General features: G+C 38.6%; 3 protein-coding genes across 3 annotated transcripts; 2 read left to right on the top strand and 1 right to left on the bottom strand.

Moving 5' to 3' along the window:
* Nucleotides 1–657: 657 nt before the first annotated feature.
* LOC5518549 (CKLF-like MARVEL transmembrane domain-containing protein 4) lies at nucleotides 658–4,236 on the top strand. The gene is made up of 5 exons (XM_001638503.3): nucleotides 658–805; nucleotides 1,760–1,882; nucleotides 2,480–2,638; nucleotides 2,903–3,019; nucleotides 3,756–4,236. The coding sequence occupies exons 2-5, from the start codon at nucleotides 1,769–1,771 to the stop codon at nucleotides 3,825–3,827; spliced, it is 462 nt and encodes a 153-aa protein (XP_001638553.1). The 5' UTR covers nucleotides 658–805; nucleotides 1,760–1,768; the 3' UTR covers nucleotides 3,828–4,236.
* A 635-nt stretch (nucleotides 4,237–4,871) lies between these two features.
* LOC5518601 (uncharacterized protein C594.04c) lies at nucleotides 4,872–8,174 on the top strand. Its single transcript, XM_001638502.3, has 4 exons — nucleotides 4,872–5,150; nucleotides 6,333–6,665; nucleotides 6,806–7,029; nucleotides 7,300–8,174. Exons 1-4 carry the CDS (start codon nucleotides 4,971–4,973, stop codon nucleotides 7,502–7,504), a joined length of 942 nt encoding a protein of 313 aa, XP_001638552.2. The 5' UTR covers nucleotides 4,872–4,970; the 3' UTR covers nucleotides 7,505–8,174.
* Nucleotides 8,175–8,379: 205 nt separating this feature from the next.
* On the bottom strand, nucleotides 8,380–12,659 carry LOC5518600 (ER membrane protein complex subunit 4). Its single transcript, XM_001638435.3, has 6 exons — nucleotides 12,524–12,659; nucleotides 12,362–12,443; nucleotides 12,234–12,272; nucleotides 11,885–12,038; nucleotides 10,761–10,924; nucleotides 8,380–9,483 (listed from the first exon to the last, which is right to left on the bottom strand). Exons 1-6 carry the CDS (start codon nucleotides 12,583–12,585, stop codon nucleotides 9,448–9,450), a joined length of 537 nt encoding a protein of 178 aa, XP_001638485.2. The 5' UTR covers nucleotides 12,586–12,659; the 3' UTR covers nucleotides 8,380–9,447.
* Nucleotides 12,660–12,669: the final 10 nt, after the last annotated feature.

Raw genomic sequence — 12,669 nt, 5'->3', positions numbered from 1 at the left:
CAAAACTTTAAAGCTGTTTTAAAAAGGCACATAAGCATCAGATCGAGGCTATATTTTAGCGCTGCGCTAAAATAGAAAGTCTACAAATTGTTTCAAACTTTTAAGAAACCTCTTCTATCGTTGTTAAAATCGCGTTAAAATCGTCGATATGCGGCCCAAAGTTTTAAATAGTTATTACTTTATCGTTTTAAAATAATACCTGGCAAATAATTCTAAGATTTATCTATATGCTGGCATTTATGCGATATCATATGAAAAGGCCGGAAGCCGAAGGTCACGGGAAATTGAAGTATATAAAAAGGTTCGTGTCCCACTTCTTTTGACCTTGATTGTAGCTACTAATAACAACGTGGTATTTACTTAATACCTTTTCGTTTCGCATTATTTGCGAAACTGAAATAAATTTATTGCGCTAAATCATTCTGTAACTGTTTGTTTGGTCGAGATAGATTCCAATCTCTTGAACAATTGTTTTTGCCTTAGAATTATATAAGAAAACTCCAAGCTTTCCCTCTCCCTTGAAGGATCTCTAATAGGCGTGACAATTAGAGAGCGTGACTGAGTCATTAAGTTTCGATACTTGATGCTACCTTTCTATCAGCAAATTATACCAAGGTTATTAACATCAAGTGGAGCCAATCATATTCTTGTATCGAGTATCAGCTTTTCTCAGCAATCGGGCGCGTCCTGTGAAAAATAAACACAGACGCACACGCAGTAAGTCCTGCTTGCTCTTCTACGCACTCACGCAGAGAGAAAGCTGAGAATCGCGACCAACGGAGTCGAGTGTCCTGTATAGCTTACGGTAATTCATCGACAGATGGGTATCTAGGTTTCTATTTGTGAATAGAGCCCATAGAACTATCTCGTTGCGCTCCATATTATCGGCATATAATTCTTGCGTGCGCATTTGAACTATTGTTATTCTGAATACTATGTATTACTAGCCGTTTTTTGGTTCAAGTATAGTGTTCAAGTATAGTGTACAGCAGATTTTTATCCAAGCGGAACAATCCTTTATTTTCGATAGACTAATATTGCAGTCTAAGACCCTGAATGACAGCCCAAGCTATTCCGTTATAGGCTGCTAATTGGGTTTCGGTCACGGCATATTGTCACTGTGTGTATACACCTTATTAAAAAATGGTTGTCAGTGAAAACGGCACGAGAGGCAGTCCGAAAGTACTTATGGGTAATAATTTTTCACTAACATACTGATGCCAGAGTCAAACAATGATGGACTTCAATGGATTATCGTATGATTGATCTATATTCTCCTGATCCGGAAGAAGTGTGATGTTATGATACCTTTCGTATGGTTTAATGGTGTCTTTCGGTAGTAGAGCTGCCATTTGCCAATCTCCATTTGCCGTTTGCACAGAAAACGCTTTTTGAAAGAGCTATAAGTATATGCACCCGTGACAAAAAAACTGCCTTCCCACACACTCTACCCCAACCTCCCCCACCCCTTCGACCACTAACATCATAAATCAGATTTTTTGAGGACCAAATTTGTTGACAAACATCGTTCTCTCCGTGTGTAACGTAACGTATTCTAAAGATAGGAGTGAATTTCAAGGTGCTTTAAAATTCGGAAACTGAATTGGTCATAAACCAAATAGATAGAAGCTTGTACTAAATAAACCAATAACTATATCACGCTAAGCTAGCTCGGTCGAGATTCGACCATAAAGACTGTAAAAAAATAACCTAGGCATCTTCCAACTCATACTTGAGCTAACGAAGCCTTCTACTGTAGAACACCACAATGTCTGACCCTGAGCAGCCGCATACGGAGGTCAGCGGTCAACCCGAAGGCACAGTAGCCGTTAGCATGACGTATGCGATGTCTCCAAGAGGAATGCTAAAGATCGTCGAATTCGTGAGTCTGTAACGCCCTCTTTAGACTTGATCTTGATCCCAGGCTGTTTTAGTCACATCATTGGGGCGGCGGAGGGGGGAGGGGATGGGAGAGGAGAAACAGGAGGGAGAAGACGTCTTGTCGCTCCTTTCCCTTCCCTCCCGCCCCTTACCCCCTCCCCCTCCGCCGGCCATGTTCCGCCACGTCTTTGAGCCTGTGACCTCCCGTGACCTCCCTCTTTACAGCTCCTAAATAACAAAGAGGCTCTTCTACGCTTTGAAACCCTAACGCTTGAAATTGAGCCTTTTTGGAATATTTAAATGAACCGCTAGCTCATTTTCCGAGATAAATGAAATTCTCCCCTTCCCAGTACGTTCACTGATGTTTGTTTGGAGGCAGATTCTAAGTGTTAGCTCTACTATGGAACGGGATTGTCGCAAAGGCGATAAAAAGAAGCAGAAGCAGTCAGCTTTAAGAATACTGCAGTATTTGTCTAACAGTACAAAGACATCCCAACGTACCTCCTTCCTTGTCTCTATTTTCAACGCTTTATGTCTACCTGTTTGTCCTTTAGAAACAAATTGTTCATAATGTATTTATTTTCTTATTCCTTTACAGTTCCAGTTATTAATTGCCTGGGTGTCAGCGGTCGCTTGCTGTAGTGCCAACTTTTTCCTGTTCGTAACCATATTCTCTTGGATCTTCGTCACCATCATCTTTTTGTTCTACTTTTTCTGCCTCGTGCAGAAAATACCGCAGATCAATTGGGACATGTCGGTACGCACTATAGAATACCGATATGAGCCCACAATAACCCATACAGCCTGGTAATGGTAAATTCTACATGATACCTATGATTCCCCCCCCCCCCCCCCCCCAGCCAATCCTGCACGCGCCTGGCAAACAATTTGTCACTTTGTTTTTATACCAGCTAGTATAAACAAATGGTGGTAAAGGTGTAACCCACACATTCGCCTCACATTGGTTACCAGAATCGCCCTGGTGATATAAAGCACTAACACATAATTATGTATTGGACAGGTGTTTATAAACTCCATAATCTGGGGGATCCTACTTCTCGTGGCTTCATCTTTGCTTGCCAATTATGCCCGAGTGCATAATTATGCCATCTTGCCTGGCTCCCTTTACTCTGCCATCGTAAGTTCATGAGACATTTTGCTTCAGCTGCTGTTGTTGGGGAACTATATTGCCTAGGGCGGGAGAAGAAGGCCTTGAAATATAGGACGGGGCAGGCCCGTACCCAGGATTTTTTTTTTGTGGGGGGTGCGGAATTAAAAAAAACGGTCCTAATTTTCCCGGGGATGGGGTGAGTTCTCTGATAAAAATCTGGGGGGGTTCGCATCCCCTGCAACCCCCTGGGTACGGGCCTGCGGGGGGAAAAGGGGACAGATGCAGATACATTAAGGAGGGGGGCAGCTAATGATGAAAATAATTAAATGAGGGTGGGGTATGTGGCACCCCCGCCCCATGCCCCACACGGACCTCTACATGTGGCTTGTTTTTGGTATGAAGCAAACCTTTAAATTTTGGGGTCTGTGGCCGTATAAACCTTACTTCTTTTAAAAGACCTTCCAAATTGACTAAAGATGGTCACAAACAAAAGTATTCTCTTCAGATTACAAGTCATATAGTTATCATAACCCCCGTGGCACGACCTTCTAAGAGTGAAAGTAAACTTGCAGATACTCCATAAAAGGAGTTGTTTCCTATGAAGTGATTGCGTTTGCCTAAAACGACAATTTTTGACTAAATTTTCTTGATATGAACATGATCATATTATCTTGACTAGACCTTCAAAATTGGTATATTGTCTACGTCTAAACAGCTAAAAAATTGTTCGTTTGTCAATGATATGTGTCTATTCCCTTCACAGGTTTTCGGCTACTTCAGTGTTGTGGCCTTTGTGGCAGATGCGTGCGTCCACTATCAGATTTTACGTTCCTAGACGCATGGGGTCCCTGTGTAAATCCAAGTCAGCTCGTAGCCGTCGATTTACTATATATGTATTATCCGATGTAATATACGTTTTTGTAATAGTCTAATAACTCCCCGCCTGCCTTCAAACAGGAACTACCACTTTACTTCCGGTCGAGTATGGGTAACAATCTCCGATCATTTCTAACAAAAAAGCGAAAAATATCTTAAAATGGCGATAAAAGCAGTGTGTCTATGGAAGTTTCTTTGAGGTTGGACTGATAATTTATAGCGGATGGTCTGTTAAATAGCGCGGATTCTAATATATTATTTTTCTTTGTCGGTTGAGGTTACCGTCGGCCTTCAGCAAGTAAACTGGTGGGATAGGGTTAATATGCCGTTTAAAAAACAATAAAAATCTGTCGGTGATCAGTATCTAATTTAGTGTTGATAATTTTGTTCGTTTCCTCGACACCAGTGACCGGCGGGCGGGATGTGATCCAAAACATGAACCGTAGAGAAAAGGGGCGACACGCCCCTTAGAGGTAGAGTCTGAAGTCTTCCAAACTCAAGAAAACAGTTACAGTAGATACGTTTTGATGCTATTTATCTTATTAGATACCAAAAAAGCTGTATTTGGTGTGCGCCCTTCTGATTATAAACAGAATAAGATTTAAACTCGAAATATCTTGGTTAGAATTATCTCACAGTAATTTCTGTCATGCTTCGCAATTCAATGAAGAATAGGGGACTAAAGATGACATTTTAGGTGGCAAAGTAGCACAGACTTTAGCGACAACTAAACGCAACAAACAAAAGCAACTCATTTAGTATACGAATATAGGCAGAATTTTTTTTGTAGAAAGGGTCTTACTTCCCGTTTTAAAAAAAAATATTTTTTTCTTCGTTCTCTGGCGTGATAGGCGCAGTCATTTCTGTTATTTTGGTTTGGATTTCCTTCCCCCTGAAAGATCCCTTAGAGCGCAAGTTCGGCCTTTTGCCCCTCCCACTCCTCCACGCGGAACGTGAGAGTCACGTGATTAACCCATTCGAGCATGCGTAACGGTTACGTAATAAACGATTCTCATTCACACAACACAACCCGTGCCGATGTGCCGAGTAGGAGGCCACAGAATAATCTGAGATCCCCACACTTTCGTACTTTGTATCAGCCATGGTTGTTGAGGCTATCCCAGACGACACCCGTTATCTTGCTCTATGCGCTATCGTCACTATTGCAATGCAGACTTCTTTCTTTATTGTGGCTGCATCGTGCAAATTCGACAAAGTCACTGACTTTGCTGGTGGGACGAACTTCGTTGTGCTTGCTATTTTGACGTTTTGTCTCGCTCAGGTAAGTAATACTCTCACCGGGATATCGCACTCTAAATTAGGGGATCAGATTCACAATTTTTGCCTACAGTACATCCGCCTAGAATGTTTATAGATAGTCTTGATTGCGAGTCGAATGAACGATCAAAAATTCAAGCGATATTTTTGATAAATTGCACCACTTTTTAAAAGTACAGATGGCATTTTCTTGTTTATACTCAAAAATTTATAAAATTCCCCAGAATTATCGTCACTTGCTAGTGATATTTCGATGTTTTGTTTAATTTGCTCTTTAAAGTTACGTAAGGGCCTCTTACGTCTCAATGCTACATCTTGAGAATCTAACATGCATTGCTTCCAAAACGTGCTTTCTTCTTCTTTATCCACTACTGTCCACTCTACAATCTAAAGAAACGTGTTTGGCCTTATTTCTTTTGTTTTTTACTTGGTTTTTATTGATGTTTGGCCCAACACCTAGCCCCACCTAGTTAGTAAACAAAGCCATTCGAAACGTGAAAGAGCATTTGACACGGTTCTTGCTATAAGAAATAAAACAATAATCTCGAAATATCGAAATATTACCACGAAATTGCTTATATTTCGTCGACAGTCTTTTAACTTTTTGAGTATAAAAATGTAGGATCGGATACTAATAATGTAGAAACAAATTGCACGTGAAATGAATAAATTTGGCGGTCGCTTTGATCCCTTTATTTAGTGGACTCTTTGAACCATAGATTTATGATAATTAATAAAACTCCGCTGTCTGGGTGTATATAAGTTAAGGGTAATATCCATTTTTTAAAATCTATTTACGAGGCAAATGAGAATAATATTCCAAAACACTGTTCCACTGAAAAAGCTTGTACTAGCAACATAAGGATGCTTTAAAAAGCTTAAAGGTTGTTATTTGATTAATATGAGACTAGTATTTGGGGGTCCATAAAAATGAACTTTGTGTGTATATATATATATAACATTTATAGCTCATTAGTGCAGTATACTCTCTAGAATACACAGGAGACCATTAAAAAAAAGATAACGCATAAAAGGGCATAGTTGACAATAATATGAGACATGTAGTAAGGTAAAATTCTTAGATTTGATTTTCCAATGAATTTGCCGTTTAAAATTTCAAGCCAAGAATAGCCCTCTCCCTTATTCTGCTAGTTGATTAAACCTCAATTCACAATTCCTTCAACAGACATATGCTGACCGTCAAATAATGGTAACCGTATGTGTTACTATATGGGGCTTGAGGCTCTCAGGCTACCTTCTCTACCGTATTATCAAGATTGGTGAAGACAAGCGTTTTGATGATAAGCGGGAGAACTGCTTGGCATTTGCAGGTTTCTGGGTTTACCAAGCAGTGTGGGTTTTCACCGTTAGTTTGCCTGTCATGATGGTCAATGCACCTCTAAGTAAAAACTTGGTACCATTAGGGGCAGCAGACTATGTGGGCGTGGCTATCTTTGCCATTGGTCTGTTACTAGAGGCTGTCGCTGACCAGCTTAAATTCAACTTCAGGAATAACCCTGTAAGTCTAAATCAGCATTTTTGTGTTAACTGTGAAATGATTCCATTTTCTGCAAGAGGTGCAACATGTCAGCAACATGACTATTTCTTACAGGCCAACCCTCATTTTCTAATTCCTAGTTTTAAATTTTTTTTTTCCAGGCCAATAAAGGCAAGTGGTGTACAGTAGGACCCTGGTCCTGGTCTCGACATCCTAACTATTTTGGCGAGATGTGCTGTTGGTGGGGTATATTTATCATCAGCTGCAGCATCTTGATTGGTGGCGAGTGGGCAGCAGTGCTAGGGCCTATATTCTTGATGGCTATCTTGCTGTTTCTTAGCGGCATCCCCTTACTGGAGAAGAAGGCTGATGAAAGATATGGAAAGTAAGGGCACTAGGAGCTCATTATGTATAATACAGTTAAACATAAATACATTCTTTTGTTTATACTGCAGCATTGTATTAAAAGATCTCTTATATAAAATATAATCCTCTTTATTTAAAGCTCCCTCATATTCAATACAATCCTTTTTATAATACTATACATTTACATTGATGCACAATATATTAAACTGATGGATAATTGTTTGCAATTCTTCATCCACTTCTATTGTAAAATACTGCATTGTTATAATTGTTACCTTGGTCTTTGCAGCCTTGAAACATACAGAGAGTACCGAATTCGCACCAGCCCCCTCATCCCTCTACCCCCGCCGCTGTACGCGGCTCTGAACAACATCTTGAAAGCTATCTTTTGCTGTGAGTTCCCCCTGTACAACCATCTCAAGGATGAGCCCGGAGAGAACTCATACATCAAGCAACAAGAATCATCCGGCACCAGTCAACCTCAAACTGCATAATTTGACATGCAAACCAATCATATAAGCAATTGTAGTTTTTTTGTTTGTTTTTTATTTAATAGAAAATTACTGATCAAAATCAACAGGTTGGTGAACCCCAAATATAAATAATCAACTCTTGTAAATTGACAGTTTCCTGGCTTTAAGAAAGTAGAATGGTTGCATAACTTCTAGTGGGTATACACGCACAACAACTACATTGTAGAATTGATCTGTTGTTTATATGTAAACAGCTTGTTTATCTTTTTTGATGCTGAACAGAATCATCAACAGGCTCTGCTAAGGAGTAAATCACATGAAACCCTTTATAAAAATATAACTTAACCTAAGTGATTCTTTTGTATTTACTTTTTTGCATTGAATCTCTTCATTTTTTTTATACTGTTCAAAAGATCCATGACATTTGGCCTGGGGGAAATTATGCTCAAGTTTTATAAAAACATTGTTTCATACTCACGAGAAAACCAAAGATCAGCTAAAACAATAACCATAGACTCATATTAAGATCTTATTTTATCTGTCAAAGTTGAATAACTAAATGGTAATGTAGTTTAGTTATTGATAATTGCAAGTAGGGGGCAGCACATATCTAATAAACATTTTAAGAATGTTTGTCAGAAACCTCTTTGTTATGGTTAAACATTTGAAAGTACAATTAATAATGAATTTGCAAGATAAATCTAGAAAAAAATGATTGAAGTTTGATATAATTTAAAATATCACAGTCTGTGTTGCTGGGCAATACACACTTTGTGAGACCCAGTATTGTGCAGTGTAACATGGCAGTGAGATTGGCTTTGTAGGTGGTTTTCTCTCTGTTCTAAAGGCTGATCAAGTCACTTCATTGGAACTCACATCATTGGAACAATAACAAGTAGTTGTAGCATTAATATTTATTGCTAACAAAATCAAAGATGTACAGTATACAATGCTTTCATCAAGTGATTATCATGTAGAAACCAGTTTAGATTGGTTTTCTGTACAAAAACAACGTGTGAACAAAGTGTAATAGACAAAGTAAATTAGACAGAAGAGAACAAAGTAATTACAGTGTATTACCGTAATGCTAAATAAGCTGATGTGTATTTCTCAGAGATTTAGACAACCACTCTATTGTTAATGTGTACAAAATTGCTTGTCCAGAATATTGGACTGCCAAATTATATAACTTAGTAGTACAGTAAAGTTTTTGTAACAGTACAGACATGTACAAATACTTAATGAAATAATAAATTGAGTCTATTTGGCGTGTATGTAAATGGGAGAAAGTCAAGTCTGTGTTATGTGTGGTTTGTTTGCTCTGGCATTCTTTTTTTTTTTTTTTTTTTACAGGCATACCCTTAAAAGGGCAATTATTAGTTAACTGGTTAAAGGAAATTACTACTTTCAGTTTTGAATCATTATTTTTTCACCCTCCTAACACTGCAATTCTACTTATTTTCAATGCTCAGCTCCCAGCTAGTTTGTGCGAACACACAATCCCCATGACCTATAAGGCCTAGTGACAGCTGGGAATAGAGCATATAGACTCTTTTTCAACTTTCCTTGAGGTAAGCAGGGTAAGACCATAATCTACATAACTACGAAAGTCCTGGTTTACCAAGGATTTTTTCAGATTTGCAATAACTTGTGTCAAGTCAATTCTTCTGGTCTTGGACGAACTAACTTGGTAACTAAATTAAAAACAGACAATTTACAGTAGACGATATTGGTTGTTATTAAATTAAATCTCAACTGTGCATAACTTTTTTCTCTACAAATTCATTTCTCAAGTTTCCCACATGGTACCCTGGTTCCAGAGCCTCGAACGTCTCTTTATTAAGTGGCCAGCGAGGTTGAGACGTCAACCTCGTTTTGGTCATGTTTTTACATTTGTCTCTGTAAGTTTCTAGTTACTGTTTGTAGACACTCCCTATACTGTATCTCACAATGTATTACATCTTTTAAAGACCAAAACCTCCTCCACTGTATTCTAATCTCTGGAAAACAAGCAAATGGAAAATTAAATGGATGCCAGAGTGACCAAAATAGATGAGAATGTGATTTAGGTCAGGAGACTAAAAGTGGTGCAGCAACTTGTAGGTTTGTCTGAATGATGAGTAGCATAAATCTTTCAAGAAAGAAATATAATTAATGGCCCATGGGCTTTAGGATAATCTGACTCAGAAATGAAGTTAATGTCTTGTAAGGGTTAAATAAAGCACATATTCTTAAGTTGACTGGATTTATTTGCCTTGGTTTTGCTTCTACAGTGAGCTCTGTCCCTACTACTTTTGACCTTCCAAGCGACGCGCTATGTTACTGCTGCTGCCTGTTAGAATAGTAACACGACCCCCAGCGGCGCGTTTTTTCCTTCCCCATTATAAAAGAAAAGCATTTTATCAAATAGGTTCTTGCTAGGTTTAATTTCGCTTTTGTGTACATTTCCCTTGTGATGACAATTTCAAAGCAGTCCCAGCTGGGGACATTGGTGGTGGGATTTTTTTTTATATGGTCAGATCCATAATCACTGTCCCTAGTAACTTGTCAAGTAAGGGGTAAGAAAAAAAGCAGACCAGAGAACAATGGAAAGTGCTTCTTTTGCCTACCCTGTTATTTTATAATGGGGGTTATTACTCATTTACCAGGCAGTGCAGTTACATAAGGCATCGTTACATGCTTTATTCAACACTACCAAGACATTAGACTTCATTTTGGAGTCAGATTATCCTATAGCCCATGAATGGCCATAGGTTTTTCTCATTGGTTTCCAATAATCAATCAACAATAAAAATTTTTTGCCAATAATTTCAAACAGCTAAATTACCTTCTGGCTCCCATGGTTTTAAGGGGCAGCGCCATGGTAGGGCGCATGTCTGGAGTCAGTGTTTATTGTAGGCTTTTAATTGTCTACTAACAGTTTAACTTTAAGCTGTCAAAAATAATATTCAATATTTTATTGACAGTTTGTGGTCATTTTCTTTGAATTTAAGTCTCCCACATGTACCAAAGGCTCATAAGTCAATATTGGGATTTGACTGAAATTCATTGTGTCCGGGTCGGAGAGCTGTTGCAAAGCCCTTACCATGACACTGCCCTTTTGAAGCCCTAAAGAATCATGGCACCTTTACTATCCAAAATAACCAAAATGTTGGTAATATTAATACCTCAGGTGATTTTACTTCAAAAAATGTTGCAGAAAAAATCTGAGTCAATATTTTACAGAAGAAACTTGTCAAACTCTAAAGGATGAATAAGGTTTTGATTTGGTACTTACAGTCTTTCTCTCCATGAACTCTAACCAGTCTGAGGTTGCCGTGGGTAACAAGCCCATTGATTGACATTTATAGAGAGCCAATATAACTAAAGAGATGTTCCCAAGTAGGTATGTGATTTTCTGTAGTGTTGCACTCTCATGGTCTCCTTGAAGAGCTTGGAATGCTAAAAAAGACCAACATGAATCACCCACTAGAAACGACGAACAAGAATGAGCTCACTCAAAAGGTAAAAAGACAAACATGAATGAGCCACTAGACACTTAAAAAGACCAACAAGGATGAGCTCACACAAAAGCTAAAAAGACAAACATGAATGAGCCACTAGACACTTAAAAAGACCAACAAGGATGAGCTCACACAAAAGCTAAAAAGACAAACATGAATGAGCCACTAGACACTTAAAAAGACCAACAAGGATGAGCTCAATCAAAAGCTAAAAAGATTTATAAGTATAAGGTATAGGGTATAAGCCTAGTGTTCTCACTCAAGCAGAGTGCTGTGGTATTGCTGGTACTCGAGATAAGGGTAAATTACTTTGATGAGCCGTCAGTCGTTGGCTAGTTTAAAGTAATTTAGTTGCGATCATAAATCCTCAAGAAACGTCTTATTCCATGAATGATTCACTTAGAAACTTAAAAATTTTTGCACTTTTTTTCTGTCTGGTTTGAGCTGCATACCATTTTCCAGGCTTTTCATCATGTATTGATATTTTTGTTCCTTACCCATCCCCCCTTTTTCTTTTTTAACAGTCCACCCCTAATGCATATTGTACATGTTATGATGGTCATATTGCAGGCATGTACAAGCTGGTGTGGCCGCAAGGAGTGTAAATGTTGTGGTTTGAAATGCTTCTTGGTTTGAAATTGTTAAAACCAGTTTGAAAAAAATTCAAACCAAGAAGCATTTCAAACCACAACAAATGTGGCATGGTTTAAATTTTTTTCAAGCTGGTTTTAACAATTTCAAACCAAGAAGCATTTCAAACCACAACATAAACATACTGCTTGAAAGCCAAAAAGTGGTAATCTCTTATGGAAAAGTCACCAAAGGTTAGCCTTCTTCCATGTGATATCTGAACCCTAGCTGAACAAACCCTTGTTCTGTGCCTGTATTGAGAACATACTTGATTTAATAGCAAGTAGAGCCTTGACGGGGCGCAGAAACATCATTCCCACCATCATGATAGGGAAGATGGAGATGGAGTTGCCGGCCATGTACATGATAAACAGGTTCATGGGGATCTGCTTGAATGGCCCAAGTGCGAGATCCCAGGTTTTCTACAACAAATACAAACTTGTTTATAAAACAAAAAGCAACAAACACAAAAAGGGATGACTTTAGGCTCAAGTGTGTAGCCAGCCCATTAATGCAGATATCATAATTAATTATAGTGTAGGCTATTATAATTTGTTTGTCCTAAAAATTAGACAGCACTAAGTTAGAATCATCTCGCTTGATATATGTTGACGTACCTTTGCAACTAAATGAGTACTGTTCAGATCTCTCGGTTCCTACAAATATAAAACATGAGAACATTGGTAACTTGCTAATATTTATTAAATCACTAAAGAAATAATTGAATCCCTTGAAGAACTCGTACCAAGTGTTGATATTTGTGCTCAGAATATCCCAGTGGAGCGGGCAGCGCAGATGAAGTGTGTTGATCGGCCACATTTTTTGGCCTAAACAAAGCATGATCACAAGCAACGTTTACTCATATTATCCAACATTATCGCAGTTTACCCGTAATGATTTGACTTACCGCCCAGAGAGGTCAAGAGACCATTTATTCAGAGTCTTTCTCGACAAACTTCTGTTCGCCATTTTGGATCTATATTCATGCAAAAACACGTGAGAGACTGGTACTTAGTCGGTCCCATTCCCTAAGTCGACTCTACGCCACAAACG

The sequence above is a fragment of the Nematostella vectensis genome, chromosome 13 (assembly GCF_932526225.1).
Source record: "Nematostella vectensis chromosome 13, jaNemVect1.1, whole genome shotgun sequence".
Taxonomy (NCBI): domain Eukaryota; kingdom Metazoa; phylum Cnidaria; class Anthozoa; order Actiniaria; family Edwardsiidae; genus Nematostella; species Nematostella vectensis.
This window is presented reverse-complemented; position numbering and strand designations above follow the sequence as displayed.